The sequence below is a fragment of the Oncorhynchus kisutch genome, linkage group LG13 (genome assembly GCF_002021735.2).
Source record: "Oncorhynchus kisutch isolate 150728-3 linkage group LG13, Okis_V2, whole genome shotgun sequence".
Classification (NCBI taxonomy): domain Eukaryota; kingdom Metazoa; phylum Chordata; class Actinopteri; order Salmoniformes; family Salmonidae; genus Oncorhynchus; species Oncorhynchus kisutch.
In genome coordinates, this window is record NC_034186.2 from 57612939 (window position 1) to 57636816 (window position 23878).

At 41.0% G+C, this 23878-nt stretch overlaps 1 protein-coding gene across 3 annotated transcripts; it reads right to left on the minus strand.

The window, feature by feature from the left end:
* Positions 1 to 254: 254 nt before the first annotated feature.
* LOC109901753 (B-cell receptor CD22) lies at positions 255 to 20392 on the minus strand. Of its 3 annotated transcripts, XR_004202470.1 has the most exons (18): positions 20279 to 20392; positions 16805 to 16854; positions 15632 to 15967; positions 15104 to 15415; positions 14745 to 15005; positions 14394 to 14657; positions 12145 to 12408; positions 7460 to 7720; positions 7083 to 7346; positions 6714 to 6977; positions 6335 to 6604; positions 4459 to 4685; positions 3927 to 4190; positions 3548 to 3817; positions 1457 to 1783; positions 1123 to 1210; positions 869 to 968; positions 255 to 775 (listed from the first exon to the last, which is right to left on the minus strand). XR_004202470.1 is itself a non-coding variant. In XM_020497717.2 (15 exons), the coding sequence occupies exons 2-15, from the start codon at positions 16848 to 16850 to the stop codon at positions 368 to 370; spliced, it is 3465 nt and encodes a 1154-aa protein (XP_020353306.2). In that variant the 5' UTR covers positions 16851 to 16854; positions 20279 to 20391; the 3' UTR covers positions 255 to 367. The 3 variants fall into 3 exon arrangements, 2 of the variants coding, with proteins under 2 accessions (XP_020353306.2, XP_031642486.1); XM_020497717.2 differs by lacking the exons at positions 3548 to 3817; positions 3927 to 4190; positions 4459 to 4685 and having other exon boundaries at positions 20279 to 20391; XM_031786626.1 differs by lacking the exons at positions 3548 to 3817; positions 3927 to 4190; positions 4459 to 4685 and having other exon boundaries at positions 16695 to 16854; positions 20279 to 20356.
* Positions 20393 to 23878: the final 3486 nt, after the last annotated feature.

Below are 23878 nucleotides of genomic sequence, written 5' to 3' on the forward strand. Positions count from 1 at the left end.
TGTTATTTTCAAACAGGAAACTCACTGAGTCTGTCTGAGCCTACTTTCCAATTGGCCAAGAGTTTGTTCTATTGTTAGCTTTCAAACACACCTTTGTATTTTTATTCTCATTTTTTGTTAGTGTTGGTACATTCAATGCTATTAGAGTAAGTTTAAGAGTTTTAAATACCTTGACAACATTAAAGGTTATACAGAACGTAGGTCATCATAATGCTGTGAACAATTACATTAGGGTACAATAAAGAACAATAAGGTGGACATTTCATGTTTTTATTTGTTTTGTGGTGAAAAAGACAGCGTTATACTTTCAGTAAGAGCAATATATCTCTGTGAAAGTACAATAGACCTACATTATATTCATGAAAAACTAGAGAAACTGCAGGTGATCCATCTCCAGTACCTTACTTATTCTGTGTCTGCCTACATTTCCCAGCACACACCTTTCCTCCTCCAGGTAGGAACCGCTAGACGCCTCCCTTCCCCCGTCAAGGGACCCCTCATTCTTCTTCTTCATCCACTTCTTCTTCTTCCAAATCACACTGGAATAAAACACATCCTCCCCCTCCTTCTTTGCAGTGCCTTCTCCTGGATTTGTAGCAGTGTCAGCGATAAGATTGGGCAGGCTGGTTCGGTCGGTCTCAGAGATGGCTTTGGAGGAAGGCAGGGGTTTGGGACCCAGATTCGGGGCCTCTAGGTCTTGTTTGCATCTCTGTCTCCTGGCCTGACTCGGTATCATGCTGTTGGCGTATATGTCTTCTTCTGGCGCAGGAGGATCCTGCAATAACATACATTTATAGACACTTAACAGAATTTCTTTGTTGTAATTTCATTATCAATATATTTCCAGGATGAATCTGATGATGCTTACCTGTGTCCTCTCACCACTGGTCGGAACTAGGTTCATCCCCACATCACTGTCGTAATATTTGTAATGACCTCTGAGTACCGTAAAACAAGGATACCAAACCCTGTGAAATCATCATACAAAAAACTGGTCAAATCAGATAGCTATAAATAAGTGTTGACTTCAGAGTCAGGAACTAAGTTAATGTAAAGCACAAAAAGTATAAAGACACAAATATGTGCAGTATTTCCGGAACATTTAAAGAGTGATGACCTTACCTTCGGAGATACAGTAAAGCACATATCAGTGCTGTCATTAATGCCGAAACAAATATTGCAGTGATGAAGATTGGCAAGGAAACTTGACCTAGGGGGAACAGAAAAAACTTTAATCGATAGACTTACAAAAGTTGTTATCAAGGTTATCAAGATCATTAATCCAGTCAATTCTGGTGTCCAAACCCCTTATGAATGATGATGACTGGTTTGTGTATTTCAAAGTACCTATACTATACAATTATGTTTTGACCAGATCCAAATCGCTTTTACTGCAGAAAAACACCAAATGCTGCACAACGTGTATGTATGGCATTTGATAACATAAAGCACTTACCCTCAAGAACTTCAACGCTTTTGCCCAGCCCCTGGTGACTCCCCAGGCATTGAATACAGAACTGGAGGCTGGAAGATCCTACAGAGTTGGTGCTGAGGCAGACCAGAGGGGGCGTGTCCTCCTCCTGTGATTGGTGGGTGGTGAGGGAGCTTCTCAGGCCTGTGCTGCCCATTGACTCTCTGACGACAGTGTTAGTAAAGTGATTGACAGGCTGTCCAGCCAATCGCCACTCCACTTTGGGAGAGGGGTTCCCATGACTCTCACAGGTACAGTTGATCTGATCAGCAGTTCTGATGCAGCGAGAGGAGGGCAGAATCTTTGGAGCAACTATAGACAACAGAGGAGGAAGACAGTTAAGTCAAAAATATTTATAACTAACCCGAGATAGTTCTGTGTCGTTTTCAATGGGGGAAAATTAAGCATAGTGGGCAGAACGAGCAAGGAGGTGGGCAGAGCCAAGCAAGAGCTAGCGAGATCCTATTGGTGGGTTCTAGCATGTATTTGCACATTTCCGTTAGGGAACAACTTCGCTGTGAAGTGTGCGTTGCGTGTGCAATACCTCAATTTGCCATTGCGGTCCTTGTAAACAACACAACTTTTAGAAACTTTGACAAAGGGTCACATCTACAAAACTTACTGCACTCTGTTCATAACAGATTATAGTTTTAGGAACAGAAAACTGTATTGACATCAGGCTTGGTGTGAGCCAAATCAGGTGGAAGCAGTACTCGCTAAGCAAGCAGTGTTACGTCCTTTACAGTAGTTCCTAGTGACTCAGATCTACAGTTGAGGTCAGCTCAAAGCAGGGGTTGCTGTTGAGCAAGTTTGAGGGGTGAATTTAGCACATTGGTATGTGTGAAACTTATTCCTCGGCCGGAAGAGTCCCCACTTGAAACAGCAAATAGCTGGCTCAAGTGGACATCTCATAAAAAAATCTGTGAAGGCTTTCCACTAGATGTTGGAACATTGCTGCGGGGACTTCCTTCCATTCAGCCATAAGAGCCTTAGTGAGGTCGGGCACTGCTGTTGGGCAATTAGGCCTGGCTTGCAGTCTGCATTCCAATTGATCCCAAAGGTGTTTGATGGGGTTGAGGTCAAGGCTATGTGCAGGCCAGTCAAGGTCTTCCATACCAATCTTGACAAACCATTTCTGTATAGACCTCACTTTATGCATGGGGCATTGTCATGATGAAACAGGAAAGGGCCTTCCCCAAACTGTTTACACAAAGTTGGAAGCACAGAATCATCTAAAATGTCATTGTATGCTGTAGTGTTAAGCTTTCCATTCACTGGAACTAAGAGGCCTAGCCCGAACCATGAAAAACTGCCCCAGAACATTATTTCTCCTCCACCAAACTTTACAGTTGGCACTATGCACTCGGGCAGGTAGCTTTCTCCTGAGTGAAAAAGTTTGGGAACCCCAGGTCTAGACTTAAAGGTAGGAGGATACACATGCAAATAAAAGATGACGAGTCATTTTGTGAGAATAATCCGATCAGATTGTGATGTCATGCTGTGGGCCAAAAACTCCATCCCACCTGAACATGCTGAAATGCAAAACATATACACTACCGTTCAAATGTTTGGGGTCACTTAGAAATGTCCTTGTTTTCAGCTGTGCTAACATGATTGCAAAAGGGTTTTCTAATGATCAATTTGCCTTTTAAAATGATCAACTTAGATTAGGTAACACAACGTGCCATTGGCACACAGGAGTGATGGTTGCTGATAATGGACCTCTGTACGCCTATGTAGATATTTCATAAAAAAATCAGCTGTTTCCAGCTACAATAGTAATTTACAACATTAACAATGTCTACACTGTATTTCTGATCAATTTCATGTTATTTTAATGGACAAAAAAGTTGCTTTCCTTCCAAAAACCAGGACATTTCTAAGTGGCCCCAAACTTGAACGGTGGTGTATATTTCTATATTTTTTTGCTCTTACACTAAAAGGGAATAATTTTCACAATTTCAGAGTGTTAGTATGGCCTCAGTGTATATATATATATATATATATTTTATCACGTTTTTGACTGCACTGCCCCTTTAAAGTATGTTCACAGGATATGAAAGTGTAACAACTTACATGTCACATCTATGTTAGTAGTTGTTGAGTTGTCCACCCCATGCTTGTTCTCTGCTTCGCAATAGTACCGCCCACTATCATTGATAGCAATCTTATTGAAGGTGAAGCTCTGTCCAGATCCTACAATGACTCCCTCCCTCCCATTGACTCTGTACCAGGTGTAGGTCTTCACTGCTGGGTTGGCATTGCTGCTGCAGGTCAGAGTCACAGAGCTGCCCTCTACCACTGAACCAGAGGGACTGACCGACAATGAGGTGTTCTTGGCAGGATCTGAAGAAGTGAAGAAGTATATTGTATGGAAACAGGTAGTTTAGAGTGTGTTATGACACTAGCCATCATGCTAAACTATTGTGTACATTTGTTTTAATTTTGCACTTACACATCCCATCTAGTTGAGTGACAGATGAGTTCTGGGATCCAAGACGATTTCTGGTCTCACAATAGAACTGGCTGTTGTCTGCGGGTACCTTGATAGTTAGCATTCTGCTAGATCCCACTTCTGTGACCTGTTCTTGATTGACTCTGTGCCAGGTGTAGCTCCCCACTGGTGGGTTGGCATTGCTGCTGCAGGTCAGAGTCACAGAGCTGCCCTCTATTGCTGAACTAGAGGGACTGACTGATACTGAGGTGTTCTTTGGTGGGTCTGAAAAACCAAAACAAATGATGCAGTGAAATGTTATATCTGTTGTTCGATTAAGTGATAACGCCAGAGAAGCCGGTGTTTGGAGGATATATTGGCACGGTGTTGTTAGGGCCGAGACGAAGTTGAGGGCAGGCAAACTGTACCAATATATCCTCCAAACACCGGCATTCGAGGGCATTATCACTTTTATACAATGTGACACCAACATATTCAAATAATGATTTACATATTTTAATTAAAAACATTATTTTGATCTATTTATTAATACTCTTTCATCCTTCCGCAAGACATAGTCCCGACACAAATCTAGGGTTGCTATCCAAACCGGTTGGTCGTTCGTTCTATCGGTTCGGTTGCCAGAGACGCGATTGACTCTGTGCCAGGTGTAGCTCCCCACTGGTGGGTTGGCATTGCTGCTGCAGGTCAGAGTCACAGAGCTGCCCTCTATTGCTGAACTAGAGGGACTGACTGATACTGAGGTGTTCTTTGGTGGGTCTGAAAAACCAAAACAAATGATGCAGTGAAATGTTATATCTGGCGAGCCAGTCATTAACTATTTTTGTTCTTGTAGCAATAACCTAGTAAAGTTTGCTTAAATATATATATTTGTCTGCCGTGACTACAACACAAAGCATATTGAAACAGTTGTGTATCTATGGACGCGACCCAGTCGTTGGTTCTAAATGTTCCATTGCCATAATTGGCTGGCGACGTTCTTATCTCTTGCTTGCTAGCGAGCCAACTACGGCTAACTGACAGTCACGTCAAACAGTGTAACCAGAATAACAGCAAAGTAGCCGCGATTGTTTAAGCTGTTTTCTAGTGATATTTATTTGGATACATCCATAACAATGAGCTAATAAGGCGCGACTTCGCCTGGCATTGAACATGTACTCTCTTGTCAGGACACTTGTTCAGAGGAGCTGGCCAGCAACACAGCTAACACAATACCATTAAACGGAATCTGGAAAGACAGCAACCTAATTACACATTGTTTTGTTTTACCTGTTTTCTATTGATAGTTCATTGTATATATTCATAAAAATGATGTTATTCATGATTTTGACTGTCTGAGAAAAGCTGCCTGCCTGTCTGTCTCATCCCGACTCTCGACGAGGTCATTACTATGGGACATCTGGAGATCTCATTTTAATATTGAAACAATGTTGCAAATGCCAGAGAGATAGACAGCAAGGTTTATACAAATGCCCTCTGTTGAAAACTAAATGTTAGTCTAAAAGAAATATGAGAGAATGTCAATATGCTTTTTATAGTGAAGATCAAGTTTATAAAGTGCCTGGCTGGGCTGATGAGACAGTGGATTGTGCAGTCAGATGGAACAGAGTAAATAGGCATTTTAATGTAATAGATTTAGCTGGTGGTAACTTATGGAATAGACACCGACTGGAATGTGGTTTTAACCAATCAGCATTCAGGATTAGACCCACCCGTTGTATAATGTTTAATAAGTCATGGAACGAGTTTAAAGGAACTCAGTCCGGCTTTCAACTTACACTTGGAAGTTGTAAGAATAGAATGCACAAGGTGCATTTTCGTAATTTGGTAGTGAACCATCAGTTTTCTTCTTGTCATGTCAGTCATTTCATACCTTGGAGAGCTATTTGTAACTTGTCAGAATGTCCAAATCAAGTAGCCCATGTCAGTGTCTTTTTTTTTTTAAGCTAGGTTTTTTAGCTCATAGATTTTGTTGTAATGTTTGTGACGCTCAAATATCACATGAATACACATTAGACATGGCAAAATGTATAGACTTGCAAGAAACGTTGCTTTAAAACTGCAAAATGTTCTCTGCCGCGATGACAGAATGTGTAGAATTGCAGGACATAAGCTTTAAACCTACAAAATGTTCTCTCCATCAACAAGAGGGGTGTGAACAGTTTGTATCACGAACCGTGCTTGTGCCCATAGAAATAGACATTTGTGCACGCGCGGGGGGAGAGATATTTCCCAATGCTGGAAGGGGACATTTTTTTTAAGCACTTACACAAAAAGGGCATCGTTTCCACAATTTCAGAGTGTTAGTATGACCTCAGTGCTTGGAAATATATATATTTTTTATTACGTTTTTGACTGCACTGCCCCTTTAAAGTATGTTCACAGGATATGGAAGTGTAGCAACTTACATGTCACATCTATGTTAGTAGTTGTTGAGTTGTCCACCCCATGCTTGTTCTCTGCTTCGCAATAGTACCGCCCACTATCACTGATAGCAATCTTATTGAAGGTGAAGCTCTGTCCAGATCCTACAATGACTCCCTCCCTCCCATTGACTCTGTACCAGGTGTAGGTCTTCACTGCTGGGTTGGCATTGCTGCTGCAGGTCAGAGTCACAGAGCTGCCCTCTACCACTGAACCAGAGGGACTGACCGACAATGAGGTGTTCTTGGCAGGATCTGAAGATGTGAAGAAGCATATTGTGTGGAAACAGGTAGTTTAGAGTGTGTTATGACACTAGCCATAGTGTTAAACTATTGTGTACATTTGTTTTAATTTTGCACTTACACATCCCATCTAGTTGAGTGACAGATGAGTTCTGGGATCCAAGACGATTTCTGGTCTCACAATAAAACTGGCTGTTGTCTGCGGGTACCTTGATAGTTAGCATTCTGCTAGATCCCACTTCTGTGACCTGTTCTTGATTGACTCTGTACCAGGTGTAGCTCCCCACTGGTGGGTTGGCATTGCTGCTGCAGGTCAGAGTCACAGAGCTGCCCTCTATTGCTGAACTAGAGGGACTGACTGATACTGAGGTGTTCTTTGGTGGGTCTGAAAAACAACAAAGAATATGCAATTAAAATGTTCTACCTGTTTTTTTGTTTGTTTAATAAGTTATTACTTGAGGCTCCAGTATGTTTGTAATGTTGTACTTACATAGCACATTCAGTAGAATGATTGATGAGTTCTTTGTACCATGGTCATTTCTGGCCTCACAGTAAAACTGGTGGTTGTCTATAGATGCTTCCGTTTTTAACTCTCTTTCATTAGCAATTTGTGTCACATGGTCTCCATTGACTCTGTACCAGGTGTAGTTTTTCACTGCTGGGTTGGCATTGCTGCTGCAGGTCAGAGTCACAGAGCTACCCTCTAACACTGAACCAGAGGGACTGACTGACACTGAGGTGTTCTTGGGAGGATCTGAAGAGACAGGTGTAAAAACAGTAAAAAGGCTTAAAAAAAGAGTTTTAAAACTTGGTGCTATCCTCACAATTAAAAATGAGTACAAACTATAGTTCCAGAATTATACGTACACAATACATCCAGTTCAATGACTGATGAGTTCTTAGTGCCATGGTCATTTGTGGCACCACAGTAAAACTGTCTGTGATCTGTGTACACCTGGGTCTGATGTTTGTTTCCATGTCCTATTGATGTCACCTGATCTCCATTGACTCTGTACCAGGCGTAGGTCCCCGCTGGGTTGGCATTGCTCCTGCAGGTCAGAGTCACAGAGCTGCCCTCTAACACTGAATCAGAGGGACTGACAGACACTGAGGTGTTCTTGGGAGGGTCTGGGGGAAAGAAACAACAGATGCTGAATTAAATAAGTAAACATAGTGTGTGTTATGATACTGGCTACACACTTAGAAAATAGGGTTCCTCCAGGGTTATTTTGGAAGGGTGATGGCTCCAAGAAGAGCTCCTCATTGATTCTTTGCATTTCTGAAAAGGGTTCTTTCCTCTCTTAGTGATAATTCAAATGTAAGGGGCGGCACCTCATTCAAATATTTTGGGATGTGGTTTGCTCACAGCTCTTCTTGTGCAACCACAAGTGAGAGTGTCATTCCAGTTCCATCTTTTTTGTGTTATGCTATTTCATTATCATTATGACTACGGTCAGTCACAGTGTCTTGTGAAATACTCCTGTATGGCCTTCCGTCAACTGAGAACAATTCTCTCCTCAGATGTCTCCAGCTGTTCTTTTTTAAATTTATTTAACCTTTATTTAAAGAGGGAGGCTAGTTGAGAACAAGTTCTCATTTGCAACTGCGAACTGGCCAAGATAAAGCATAGCAGTGTGAACAGACAACACAGAGTTACACATGGAGTAAACAATTAACAAGTCAATAACACAGTAGAAAAAAAGGGGGAGTCTATATACAATGTGTGCAAAAGGCATGAGGAGGTAGGCGAATAATTACAATTTTGCAGATTAACACTGGAGTGATAAATGATCAGATGGTCATGTACAGGTAGAGATATTGGTGTGCAAAAGAGCAGAAAAGTAAATAAATAAAAACAGTATGGGGATGAGGTAGGTGAAAATGGGTGGGCTATTTACCAATAGACTATGTACAGCTGCAGCGATCGTTTAGCTGCTCAGATAGCTGATGTTTGAAGTTGGTGAGGGAGATAAAAGTCTCCAACTTCAGCGATTTTTGCAATTCGTTCCAGTCACAGGCAGCAGAGTACTGGAACGAAAGGCGGCCAAATGAGGTGTTGGCTTTAGGGATGATCAGTGAGATACACCTGCTTTACCTAGCATGGACTTGTAGATGACCTGGAGCCAGTGGGTCTGGCGACGAATATGTAGCGAGGGCCAGCCGACTAGAGCATACAAGTCGCAGTGGTGGGTGGTATAAGGTGCTTTAGTGACAAAACGGATGGCACTGTGATAGACTGCATCCAGTTTGCTGAGTAGAGTGTTGGAAGCCATTTTGTAGATGACATCGCCAAAGTCGAGGATCGGTAGGATAGTCAGTTTTACTAGGGTAAGCTTGGCGGCGTGAGTGAAGGAGGCTTTGTTGCGGAATAGAAAGCCGACTCTTGATTTGATTTTCGATTGGAGATGTTTGATATGAGTCTGGAAGGAGAGTTTGCAGTCTAGCCAAACACCTAGGTACTTATAGATGTCCACATATTCAAGGTCGGAACCATCCAGGGTGGTGATGCTAGTCGGGCATGCGGGTGCAGGCAGCGATCGGTTGAAAAGCATGCATTTGGTTTTACTAGCATTTAAGAGCAGTTGGAGGCCACGGAAGGAGTGTTGTATGGCATTGAAGCTCGTTTGGAGGTTAGATAGCACAGTGTCCAATGACGGGCCGAAAGTATATAGTATGGTGTCGTCTGCGTAGAGGTGGATCAGGGAATCGCCCGCAGCAAGAGCAACATCATTGATATATACAGAGAAAAGAGTCGGCCCGAGAATTGAACCCTGTGGCACCCCCATAGAGACTGCCAGAGGACCGGACAGCATGCCCTCCAATTTGACACACTGAACTCTGTCTGCAAAGTAATTGGTGAACCAGGCAAGGCAGTCATCCGAAAAACCGAGGCTACTGAGTCTGCCGATAAGAATATGGTGATTGACAGAGTCAAAAGCCTTGGCAAGGTCGATGAAGACGGCTGCACAGTACTGTCTTTTATCGATGGCGGTTATGATATCGTTTAGTACCTTGAGTGTGGCTGAGGTGCACCCGTGACCGGCTCGGAAACCAGATTGCACAGCGGAGAAGGTACGGTGGGATTCGAGATGGTCAGTGACCTGTTTGTTGACTTGGCTTTCAAAGACCTTAGATAGGCAGGGCAGAATGGATATAGGTCTGTAACAGTTTGGGTCCAGGGTGTCTCCCCCTTTGAAGAGGGGGATGACTGCGGCAGCTTTCCAATCCTTGGGGATCTCAGACGATATGAAAGAGAGGTTGAACAGGCTGGTAATAGGGGTTGCGACAATGGCGGCGGATAGTTTCAGAAATAGAGGGTCTAGATTGTCAAGCCCAGCTGATTTGTACGGGTCCAGGTTTTGCAGCTCTTTCAGAACATCTGCTATCTGGATTTTGATAAAAGAGAAGCTGGAGAGGCTTGGGCGAGGAGCTGCGGGGGGGGGGGGGGGGGGGGGGACTGGAACTGGAACTGAGCTGTTGGCCGAGGTTGGAGTAGCCAGGCGGAAGGCATGGCCAGCCGTTGAGAAATGCTTATTGAAGTTTTCGATAATCATGGATTTATCGGTGGTGACCGTGTTACCTAGCCTCAGTGCAGTGGGCAGCTGGGAGGAGGTGCTCTTGTTCTCCATGGACTTCACAGTGTCCCAGAACTTATTGGAGTTGGAGCTACAGGATGCAAACGTCTGCCTGAAGAAGCTGGCCTTAGCTTTCCTGACTGACTGCGTGTATTGGTTCCTGACTTCCCTGAACAGTTGCATATCACGGGGACTATTCGATGCTATTGCAGTCCGCCACAGGATGTTTTTGTGCTGGTCGAGGCCAGTCAGGTCTGGAGTGAACCAAGGGCTGTATCTGTTCTTAGTTCTGCATTTTTTGAACGGAGCATGCTTATCTAAAATGGTGAGGAAGTTACTTTTAAAGAATGACCAGGCATCCTCAACTGATGGGATGAGGTCAATGTCCTTCCAGGATACCCGGCCAGGTCGATTAGAAAGGCCTGCTCACAGAAGTGTTTTAGGGAGCGTTTGACAGTGATGAGGGTTGGTCGTTTGACTGCGGCTCCGTAGCGGATACAGGCAATGAGGCAGTGATCGCTGAGATCCTGGTTGAAGACAGCGGAGGTGTATTTGGAGGGCCAGTTGGTCAGGATGACGTCTATGAGGGTGCCCTTGTTTACAGAGCTGGCACACCTGATTCAACTTGTCAATTAACACAATTATGACACATAAATAATTTTAAAAGCCCAGTGCTGTCAAACATAGGTATTCCTGTGTTTCATATAAATGTATTATATCAAACGTTAGGAACACCTTCTTAATATTGAGTTGCACCCTTAATATTGAGTCTCCTTTTGCCCTCAGAACAGCCTCAATTCGTCGGGGCATGGACTCTATAAGGTGTCAAAAGCGTCCCACAGTTCTGACAAGATGGCTGGATGTCCTTTGGTTGGTGGACAATTCTTGATACACACAGGAAACTGTTGAGCGTGAAAAACACAGCAGGGTTACAGATCTTGACACAAACCTGTGCGCCTGGCACCTACTACCATACCCTGTTCAAAGGCACCAAAATATTTTGTCTTGCCCAATAACCCTTTAAATGGCGCACATACACAATCCATGTGTCAATTGTCTCAAGGCTTAGAGATCCTTCTTTAATCTGTCTCCTCCCCTTCATCTACACTGATTGAAGTGGATTTAACAAGTGACATCAATACGGGATCATAGCTTTCACCTGGAATCACCTGGTCAGTCAATGTGATGGAAAGAGCAGGTGTTCTTAATGTTTTGTACACTCAGATTCTATTTCCACACCATGGGGTTGGAATAATACTGTGAAACATGTGAATACTGTAAAAACATATGATAATGCCCGTTTAACATAACAGCTGCTTGAAAAGATGGTCTGAAATTTCCGCCTGTTTTGGTGGGATGGACTTTTGGCCTGCTTGGTGACAGAGAAATTGTTCTGCTAAGAAGATATTTTTGTTTCTTTTGGACACAGTTTTATTTAAAACAATCCCAGTTAGGTACTTAATTTCTACTCAGAAATGATACGATATTGAGATAGAAATGGCTGCATTGGACCTTTAACAATGTAATATGGTTAAACAAAATAATGAACCCTGTATGGTTCTTCAAAAAGATCTACAAAGAACCTTTGAGACTGAGGAAGTATCTTTATAAAACTATTGTCCATAAAGATTCTATATAAAAAAACATGAAAAAAGGGTTCTATATAGCCCCCAAAAGGCTTGGAACCATAGCGGAACTCTGTTTTGGTGTTCTTCAGAACCTTTTATTAATGATTCTTTATAGACCCTTAGGAAATTGTTATTTTTATCACCACAGAGGTTCCATTTAGAACCTTATGAGCATGGTTATTTATGCTCATATATTTGTGTATAAATATATATATATATATATATAGCACCAAAAAAGGATCCGCTATGGTTACAAGCCAAATAACCCTTATTTGGCACTATATAGAACAATTGTTTTTGTGTGTATAGCTCAAAAATATTATACACATTTATTTTATTGTGTACTTACACATCATATCTAGTTGAAAGGCAGATGATTTCTGGATTCCATGGTCATTTTTGGCCTCACAGTAGAACATGCTGTTATCTGTCAACACCTGGACAGTTAGCTCTGGCATATTCTTCACTGGTGTCTCCCGACCTCCCCTGATTGTGTACCAGGTGTAGGTCTTCACTGCTGGGTTGGCATTGCTGTTGCAGGTCAGAGTCACAAAGCTGCCCTCTATCATTGAACCAGAGGGACTGACTGACACTGAGGTGTTCTTTGGGGAGTCTAACAAAAAAAAATACTAATATGTATGTATATATATATATATATACAGTTGAAGTCAGAAGTTTACATACACTTATGTTGTAGTCATTAACCACTCTACAAATGTCTTGCCAACAAACTATAGTTTAGGCAAGTCGGTTAGGACATCTACTTTGTGCATGACACAAGCAATTGTTTACAGACAGATTATTTCACTTATAATTCACTGTATCACAATTCCAGTGTGTCAGAAGTTTACATACACTGTGCCTTTAAACAGCTTGGAAAATTCCAGAAAATTATGGCATGGCTTTAGAAGATTCTGATAGGCTAATTGAGTCCATTGAGTCAATGAGTCATTTGGAGGGTATTTGGGTGTATTTCAAGGCCTACCTTTAAACTCAGTGTCTCTTTGCTTGACTTCATGGGAAAATCAAAATAAATCAGAAAACAAATTCTAGATCTCCACATGTCTGGTTCATCCTTGTGAGCAATTTCCAAATGCCTGAAGGTACCACGTTCATCTGTACAAACAATAGTATGCAAGGATAAACACCATGGGACCACGCAGCCATCATACCGCTCAGGAAGGAGACGCGTTCTGTCTTCTAGAGATGAAGATACTTTGGTGAGAAAAGTGCAAATCAATCCCAGAACAACAGCAAAGGACCATGTGAAGATGCTGGTGGAAACAGGTACAAAAGTATCTATATCCACAGTAAAACGAGTCCTATATCGATATAACCTGAAAGGCCGCTCAGCAAGGAAGAAGCCATTGCTCCAAAACCGCCATGAAAAGCCAGACTACGGTTTGCAACTGCACGTGGGGACAAAGATCATCATTTTTGGAGAAATGTCCTCTGGTTTGATGAACCAAAAATATTACTTTTTGGACATAATGACCATCGTTATGTTTGGAGGAAAAAGGGGGAGGCTTGCAAGCCGAAGAACACCATCCCAACCGTGAAGCACGGGGGTGGCAGCATCATGTTGTGGGGGTGCTTTGCTGCAGGAGGTACTGGTGCACTTCACAAAATAGATGGCATCATGAGGCAGGAACATTATGTAGATATATTGAAGCAACATCTCAAGACATCAGTCAGGAAGTTAAAGCTTGGTCGCAAATGTGTCCTCCAAATGGACAATGACCCTAAGCATACTTGGCTTAAAATGGCTTAAAGACAACAAAGTCAAGATATTGGAGTGGCCATCACAAAGCCCTGACCTGAATCTATAGAAAATTTGTGGGCAGAACTGAATAAGCGTGTGTGAGCAAGGAGGCCTACAAACCTGATTCAGTTGCACCAGCTCTGTCAGGAGGAATGGGCCAAAATTCACCCAACTTATTCTAGGAAGGTTGTGGAAGGCTACCCGAAATGTTTGACCCAAGTTAAACAATTTAAAGGCAATGCTACCAAATACTAATTGAGTGTATGTAAACTTCTGATCCACTGGGAATGTGATGATAGAATTAAAGGCTGAAATAAATCATTCTCTCTACTATTATTCTGACATTTCACATTCTTAAAATAAAGTGGTGATCCTAACTGACCTAAGACTGGGAATTTGTACTAGGATTAAATGTCTGGAAATGTGAAATACGTATTTGGCTAAGGTGTATGTAAACTTCCGACTTCAACTGTACAAAGTGATTGCAAAGCAATATTCAATACTTGTATTTAATATGGATGGGCATTTGAAAAAATATCGGTATTTGAGTACTCTCATAAAAATAAATGTAAGTTGTACTGGTTGTGCTGGTTATTCTTTACACAACTGAAAAACAAACTGAACATATTTTCACTGCATTTGACATACTGTATTCTCTAAACATCAAATCCATCTTAGAGTTGAAATGTCAGTGCTTATGAATTTAACCAGCTAAATAGTTGCATTTGTACAGTCTGAGTACTTGCATTTGATTATAGGAAACAAATACAAACCTTGAATCGAGTACCTGAGTACTCAAATACTCGTGCCCATCCATAGTTTCATTGTATACTTACACATAACATCCAGTTCAAAGACTGATGCGTTCTGTGTTCCATGGACATTTTTAGCCTCACAGTAGAACTTTCTTTGATCTGTGTACACCTGAGTCTGATGTTTCTCTCCGTGTCCTATTGATGTCACCTGAACTCCATTGACTCTATACCAAGTGTAGGTCTTCACTGCAGGGTTGGCAATGCTGCTGCAGGTCAGAGTCACAGAGCTGCCCTCTACCACTGGACCAGAGGGACTGACTAACACTGAGGTATACATGGGAGGATCTGAAAAACAGGGACAACGTTTGAGACAAGTGAATTTAGTGGTGCCGCCATTGCACCCATTGCTACTGAGATAGTGCAAGTACTTACATGGCAAATCTAGTTGAATGACAGAGGAGTTCTCGGTTCCATGGTCATTTCTGGCTTCACAGTAGAACTGACTGTTGTTTGCAGACACCTGGATAGTTAGCATTCTGCTAGACCCCACTGTTGTCACCTGAACTCCATTGACTCTGTACCAGGTGTAGCTCACTGCTGGGTTGGCATTGCTGCTGCAGGTCAGAGTCATGGAGCTGCCCTCTAACACCGAACCAGAGGGACTGACGGACACTGAGGTGTTCTTGGGAGAAACTTAGAGAAAGTGCACACAATGTTATTCATGTTTTACTGAAACAAAACCAAACAACTGATGCTAATATGAGGTGGGAAAAAAGTCCAAATTATCTTACATAGAACCGTGACGGTCAGACTAGTTTCAGGTGATTTGACGTTCTTGCCATCTTGTTGTTTGTAGAGAGCAGTGCAGGAGATATTCTGTTCATGATGGAGGTATGAAGCAGTGAAGGTCAGAGAAGAGGTCTTGACTTGAGTTTTATCCTGATTCTCCTGTAGTCCCTCCTCACTTTGACCCAGACTGGGGGTCCATGTCAGAGTTGGGTGGAGAGAGGGACATGGGGCTGCTGCAGAGCAAATCAAACTCACTGAGGTCCCCTCCCTCACTTCCACTGTAGCTGGGGTGAGAGTGGGTGTGGGGGGAGTGTCTAGAATAGAAAGACACGTTACTAGCTCAATGAAACAAAAAGGAACAAACACACCCACTATCAATGATAATCAATCAATTGTTCAGATAAGTGAAAACAAAGTCTATAAATAAAAATATGTGTTAAATACAATTTCATGTAGCTTTTTTCGAGGTAAAGTGTATAGAATCATGTGTGGTCAGTAATTCCGTTTGATTGGATAGCTATGTGTCTTACCTGCCATATTGATTTGAACAGGTGTGCCAAAATTAAACTTGACACAGTTGCCACATTCTATTCTGAAGTAAAGCTCGTCACCAGTAGGCATGTTGTCCAGGATTGTAGTACAGTCTTTCTGGTTCAAGTTCCCAGATGGACTGGAGCCTACTGTGTTTGTCTTATCTATTCCCCCTCTCATCCAAATGGCATTACATGAGTGAGTTTTTAGGCAGGGATTATAGTCCACTGCCTTTATGGAACCAAGTGTAAATGAGCAGGGAATGCGCACACATGATCCCTTCAGAGCCTCTATACTCTGAGGCATCAAGGCTGTCCAATCTGCACAGAGAACACCTAAAACACACACACACAACAGCACAAGTCTTTATAGAGTTCGATTTGACTCATTCAACTCAAGAAAGACAGCATTTTAGGTGTACTGTGTATCAGCACCAGTACATTTTTCCAGCTGGGTGACACTTTATTCAAATTTTTATATTTACGATCAACATAGGACATTTGTTAGGGTGTGAGTGTGTATCAAGAACTAATTAATTATTATTACCACACATTGCTGCTGCACATATCATCTTAGCCAGGGGTGAAAGAAGGTTGAATTCCTTCCCGGTACGGGACCTCTTATGTGTGCATTTTCATGGGCCTAATCATAGAATTAGTTATAGAATCCCAGTTAATTCAATAGGATCTCTGTGGGCCTAGTCGTAAAGATTTGTCATTTAACTTTTAAAATGTATTACCTTTATTTATGTTCAGGGAACATAAATACATGTTCAGGGAACATAAATACATGTTCAGGGAACATAAATACATGTTCAGGGAACAACCCGTCATGAGGTTTTCATCTGATTTCATAATCCGAATGGCTCCTTTACCAGACTATACCCGAGCACCTTCATCCACTCGAACCACATCACATTTTGGAGCGTAGGCAATACCACACGTTTTCATGTCAATTCACAAATGTTTCATGCCTCTGACATGCAGTAATGATACATAATAGTGTAGTAGCCTACTTTTTAATTATATTTTTAAATTATTATTGTGATAGGGTCATTATTACCGGTACGGCGTACCTCCTCTCTTTATTTTGCCTGGACGCCATACTGGACCGTACCGCCTTACTTTCACCCCTGATCTTGGCCAGTGATCCCAACTCCCACAGTCACCCACCTTGCAGCAGACAGCCACTGAGGAGGAATCTTAAAGCGCCAGCCATGTCTCTGTCGGGGAAGAGCAGGGGGAATAACACAGTTATTAGCTTGTATTACCTCTGCATGTGAAATGAAGGATTTCTTTTTTTACAGTCAACATCCGCTGTGTGGCATTTATTCATGGTATAGTGGTAGAGCTGTTATAGATTCCCCTGCCTGTGAGACTTACTCCACCCATCCCCTGACGCTGCCAGAGAGACTAGGGGGTCATAAACTGTCTGCCCAAACTCCCAGTGACCTCTGTGACCAGGCCACTGATAGGTTGCCAGGATCAGGTGGTTGCTATGGGGTCGGACACCTGACAATCTTCTTGCCTGCTCTCTTCAAGTAACCTGTCTAAGTCACTATTGCCTTGTAGCATTCATTTTTGTAGCCATGAAATGCTTTTTAAAGGCTGGTCATGACTCACATCAACAACATTATCCCAGATGCCCTGGACCATCTCCAATTTGCATACCGCACCAAAAGATCCACAGATGATGCAATCTCTATTGCACTCCACACTACCCTCTCCAACCTGGACAAGATGAACATCTATATGAGAATTGTATTTATTGACTACAGCTCAGTGTTCAACACCATAGTGCCCTCCAGGCTCATCACTAAGCTCAGGACCCTGGAACCTCCCTCTGTCACTGGTTCCTGGACTTCCTGACGGGCCACCCCTAGGTGGTGAGGGTAGGCAACAACACATCCACCATGCTGACCCTCAACACATGGGCACCTCAGGGGTGCATGCTTAGTCCTCTCCTGTACTCCCTAATCCCCCATGACTGTGTGGCTGCGCACAACTCCAACACCATCATTAAGTTTGCTGACGACACAACGATGGTAGGCCTGATCACCAACGACAACAAGAAAGCCTATTAGGTAGGGGATCAGAGACCTGGCAGTGTGGTGCCAGGACAACAACCTCTCCCTCAACAAAGGAGCTGATCGTGTACTACAGGAAATGGAACTTGATTTGACAAATGTCAATAAAAAATTGGTGTAAACAACCTAATGAAAAATGTATTTATAAGAATGCTGTAAGTACCGGTAACTGTTTGCTCAGCTGGAAATAATATCTAACTAGTCAGTGAAACAGGGGTTAGAATTCCAAAACGTCCAGGCATCACAGTGGAACTGTAGTAATCTCCATACAACACATTAGCCCAAATCATATAGCCTCGTACACACCATTGTGAGCTCGGTCCGTGAAGCGAAACAGAATGTGAGCTTGCGAGATCAGGATGATTTGTACAAGGCTAATGCATGCAAAGTGCTTGAGTGGGTGGTAGCATCACAAATCCAACAACACAGGGTCTCTCATGAAATTTTGAACCCCTCCAGTCGGGCTTCTGGGCTATGCATAGCACTGAAACTGCCTTGGTAAAGATAGTGAACGACCTCCTCTCTGCTGCTGAGTTCCCTGTAAGTTATCAGGACGTCATTGAGGACCATGTTAGGACGTTTGTAAAATGTTCTCAAGACATTTGCTTTACCAATCATCAGGGGCCAGTTTTTCAAATGGATTCATCTGGATTAGAATGGGATCAAGGTAGTCCTGATTTCCGGCATCAAAACTATCCTAATCACCATCTTTGAGTTTTGAAAAATGCAATAAACAACTTTTAATCCTGATTAAAGGTCAGATTGGATTACCAAATCCGGATCCCTATCTGGAGGATCAGAATAAAACATTTCCATTTTGAAAAACTCTAACATTCTAACATTTAAATCTATTCAATTTACAGAAAAAAAACCAGCTCAAAAACAGCTAGATCAATCTGATCCTGGATTGCAAAAAGTGGATTACAAAATCCGGATCATTCTGATCCATATTTAAAAATGTGAATCTGGACCATGAGATTTGAACTCATAACCTCTGGATTTGCTGATCTTTCTGCTTAGTACTTCACTATGATGATGTCACGTCCTGACCTTAGTTCCTTTTCTTTAGTTCCGTCTCTATTTTAGTTTGGTCAGGGTGTGAGTTGGGGTGGGCATTCTATGTTTTTGTTCTATGTTTTGTATTTCTGGTTTTGGCCTGGTATGGTTCCCAATCAGAGGCAGCTGTCAATCGTTGTCTCTGATTGAGAACCATACTTAGGCAGCCTGTTTTCCCACTGTGGGTTGTGGGTAGTTGTTTTCGGTTTTGTGTTGCTGCACCTTACAGGACTGTTTCGTTTTCGTTTCACTCTCTTTGTTATTTTGTTGTGTTTCTGTTCCTTATAAATAACATGAACACTCACCACGCTGCGCATTGGTCCGATCCTTCATACTCCTCGTCAGAAGAGGAGGAAAAACGTTACAGATGAATATAATAGTTTTCCTTCCGTGTATTTTTAACAGAGCTGAGATTTACTTTGAAGTACTAAGTGTAGGAATACAGGTGAAATCCGTCATTGAGTCAGACATCAGGTCTTTGCAAGCATCAGGTGACGTCCCCGGAGCAAGCCAGGAACTAAACAAAAATATCCAGGAGACAATGACAGAATCTTCTATAAACATCCTAGAAACCTTTGGGATATCTCCAGAACAAACCGGGAACTAGACAAAACCTCCAGGGGACCATGACACAATGTCCAGGCAAATTTGGGTGAACACCTGTGACGTTCCGGGATTCAAAAAGGGTTGTTTGCGGAGGGATAGGGTTTATTTTGTGACTACTGCTGTGTGCTACTGCTTTCAAAAGAATGATTTAACCAAAGCCGTGCTGTGCTGCTGCCTGTGAACACACAGTCCAGTGCAGTAAAATATCAAAGTGAATGGCACATGCCCGTATAGCTCTGATTGGTTATGGCGCAGCAGTCTGTGTCCAGTGTTTTTACTTAATGAAGTGTCTATTAATTGCCCAAACGCACGGCCACTTTCCCACTCGTATTTATATAGATTTTTTTTTACAAATACCTGACTCTACATCATTTCCAAACATTCTATGAATGGATGAGAACATGAACATTTGCATATCTTTATGCTTGCTTGTCACAAAATGTAAACAAATGCAACATATTCTTCCCGAGGGTGTATATGCACAGATTGTAATACGATTTGATGGTGCTAAACACAGTGTAAATTCCTCTTTAACAGTTTCATTTTACATTCCAGTGCCTTTATTGCTGTGTCATTGTCCCTGTAGTGTAACTAGTATTGTAGTTACTCATTGTTACACTGGACTTAGGGTTTAGGGTAAGGGTTAGGGTTACTGCTGTAAGTACAGGGCAAGCACAGTGTAACAATGACTAATCACAACACCTATTACACTGTACTTACAGGAATAACTACACAGTAAAATGTTCCAATCAATTACCCAAAAAATATATATATTTGAGTAATAAGGGCACCATAATGTAAAGTGTTACCGAGTATAATCACTAAAACGGTAGCAATTTTGATCCGTAAATAAATGTTCTCTCCTATACATTTATTATGACATTATTAAATAACTTACCTTTTTTTCCAACAGATAGAATAGTAGGGAGGATCAAATAAGAAGTATGTTGTGTTTGTATGTCCTATTCAACTGCAACTGTGTCTGACTGACTGACTGACTGTGTCTTTGGAAAATGAGGAACTTTCAAAGCTGTATGTATTATAAATCTTTAACCCTGCGAGACCCAAGCATAGATCCAAATGAGAAGAAAAAAATGTTATTACCCTTGAGAAATACTTGTAATAGGCCTCTGATTATGAAAATAATCTCTTTTTAAAAAATTTGTTTGTAGAAAGAATTTCTGGAAACAGCAAAAATGCAACATTAGGCTTTGACGGTAGAACATTGTGTAATTCTATAAAAATCACATCAAAATGGATCAAAAGCATTGAGAATATTGTGTAATGGTATATGCATTGAAAATTAATTCATATATTGTCTGAAATAGCAACATTGGTCAACTTGACCAATCCAACTATCATGCTATCAAAAACGAATATCTTTGAAAGCATCAATTATTTTGCAGGTTTCCTATATATGGAGAACATCTATCGTACTTTTATTAATATTTGTTTGGTTGTCCTTTCTGGCTTAACTTGGAAAGAGATTTTGTTCTACCCGCGCTGCTGACAACTATTTTTGTCCACTCATACAGAAGTTATGAAGGCTTAGTGCACTGATTTCTGATTCATCAGGGGACGCTGCTCAGCACCTCTACCTCCCACAGCTATGTTTGGTTGTCCATATTTGCAGAATCTGGAAGGGAAACAATCTCTAACCTGTCTATCAATATATTAATGTGACCTACGTCTCAGTTTGGAAACTCTTTAAGCCCAGTGTTGTCTTTTTGTCACACTTATAAAACTACTGTACCTTTAGCTCTGGCTCAGAATGTTTGATTCTCAATATCCTTTATTTTCTACATAATCACCGCATATTAGAGAAGACAGGAAAAATATGTAATACACTTGTTTATCATTGGCACAACACATGCTTGTGTAGTGGTCTCAGACGAGTGGACAGAATTTTAATGTTTCAGAGGCTACAAATGCCACAACAATCATGATGACATACAAAAAATACTACTAAGAGATACATCTGGGACTGAGGAGATGAAGTTTAACATTCTTGTTTGGTTTGGGTCCTGTGCAGGATGCCATTTTGAGGCCGTGGGTCTCAGATAAACTGTAACAATGTTCCATCAAAATGTGTATATTTTCATATACTAACTTCCATCTCGTTTTCTTGATCACTGCTATTGAGTGTCAGTGCTATTCAGCCGATAAATAATTGAACAGGTTGTATTTTAGATTGTATTTTCACCAAGTAATGTGTATTCTTATTACAAAAGCATGTGAACAAATGGTAGCAACATTATATCAACAGAGATGATGGAATTAACACTGATTGACATAATTAAACAGTATCTATTTCCTTTTTACAGATATGTTGAATATCTAAATATGAACAGACAATATTTCTGCATAAACCAGCCCTACAAATCTCAGCTCCATCTTTATCATTTCTTTTTAATATTACAAAATCCACATATAATCTCCAAGAAATCTCCAAAATGGGTTAAACAAATTTGTTTGCATATTAATTATTGCTTTTCAGTAAATATATATACTTTTTTATTGAAATCCACATAGAGAAATCAGAAATGGGAATAGAAACAGAAAACAGAAATATGTAATTGACACTACATTGACACTGAACAAGATGTGCTGTATGTAGCCAGTAAGCACATTTCTCACATTATGTGACCAAAGGTTAAAGATACTGCATGTGGTTCTCTCATTGTCTTTCTTTATACATGTAGCACTTTCAACAAAGTTGAAATGTTCATGAGAAGGGTCAAAGGTGACTAAGTGTCTGGTAGGGTCCAGATGCTAGTGATGGATAGGCTGTTGAGGTTTATAGCTATAAAACAATCAACCAATTACATCAATGAAGTATTTTTTATTACATTTCAGTTTCAACTATACATTGAATCACAACATAAATACATTCAGAATATTATATATATTTAAAAAAAATACTTTCTACTGAAAACATTTAACTATACTGCAGCCCTGCAGGCTATACTGCAGTAACCAAAGGCTATATTTTACCAAACAAACATATTTCATGCTGATGTGCAAAGGGATGCGAAACTGCAATGAGGTCACTACTTCTGCCAATTTCATTTTGGTTTGATTAAACAGGATGCAGATGGACAGTTCTTACACATCCCCCCCCCCCCAGTGAATAGAAATTAGATAATAAATGGAAAATGATATCAAGATGGATAGTCTATAGCAGATTATGTAGGACCTGTGGGTAGAGTTTACTGGAAATGCATCACAGTCTCCCTGAAGTCTACAGTACCAAGTGCTGCATGTGTACACTAAAGAAAATATTGTTGTTTTTACTACATCTGAGAAAGAGAAAGGCCATAATGTATTATTCCAGCCCATGCTCAATTTAGATTTTGGCCACTGGATAGGATCAGTGTATGCGCACATTTTTAGACTGATCCAATGAACCATTGTATATCTGTTCAAAATGTTGCATCAAGACTGCCCAAATGTACCTAATTGGTTTATTAATACATTTTCAAGTTCATAATTGTGCACTCACCTCAAACAATAGCATAGTATTCTTTCACTGTATTAGCTACTGTAAATTGGACACTGCAGTTAGATTAACAAGAATTTAAGCTTCCTGCCAATATCAGATATGTCTATGTCCTGGGAAATATTCTTGTTACTTATAACCTCATGCTAATCATATTAGCCTACGTTAGCTCAACCAGGGGGACACTGATCCTGTAGACACCAATCCTTTTTCTGTCCAAATGTAGGTCAAGTGTCCTTACCACTCTTTATCACTGGGATATGTGTTTCTGCATTAATAACAGAACTGATGTGTGCTTTACCGCTAACTCAAAGACCATCTGTAAAGTATATCAGTAACATTTTTGTGTTGCAAACACACAGGCCATACAACATGAAAGCTGCAGGTCCGTCTCAACTGAAGTAATCTCAGTTTTAACTTGAGTATTTACATGAATGGTCTTCTTTGCACAAAGTGCAACAGTCAATATTATTTTTGAGAATGATTAAAATCATAAGAGGTTTCTTTGATATTGGCTTTCTAACAAGAGTTATATTTCTAAAGTGACCTTTTAGCACGGAATTACCGTGATGTTCTTTTTCAAGAAGTTAAAAACTATTGACTGAATATATAATTATTCTAGCAATGGTTTAACTTTACATCATATCTGTTGGTGTTGGTTTGTACAAATTCAGACAGTAAATTTATGAATATTGTAAAACACCAGTCATTATATTGAAACATCAATAATTAGTAATTAACTCATAGTATCACTGCTGTAAATAGGTTTTTCTTTCTCACAGGTTGTCAAAGAGGAAGATGGTAAGTCCTGCATTCTTCCTGTTGATTGGTGCTTCATGGTTTTATCAACATGGCCTCAATGGGAAGTTCAGCATTTTACAACTTGATGATGGTTTATCAACCTAAAAGTAGTCTATGGGCCAGGAGAAACAGTAATTGGTTTTCATTAAACAGCCACTACAAACTTCAACTATCTTTAGCAAACGCTAGGAGCTAGCT

What these genes read in the sequence shown, in the direction of transcription:
- LOC109901753 (XM_020497717.2), bottom strand. Translation starts at nt 16,850, where the DNA reads ATGGCTGGCGCTTTAAGATTCCTCCTCAGTGGCTGTCTGCTGCAAG. An exon ending in GCTTTACTGTATCTCCGAAG is followed by an intron (nt 969 to 1,122) that starts GTAAGGTCATCA and finishes ATGATTTCACAG; the next exon opens with GGTTTGGTATCCTTGTTTTA. An exon ending in CCAGTGGTGAGAGGACACAG is followed by an intron (nt 776 to 868) that starts GTAAGCATCATC and finishes ATGTTATTGCAG; the next exon opens with GATCCTCCTGCGCCAGAAGA.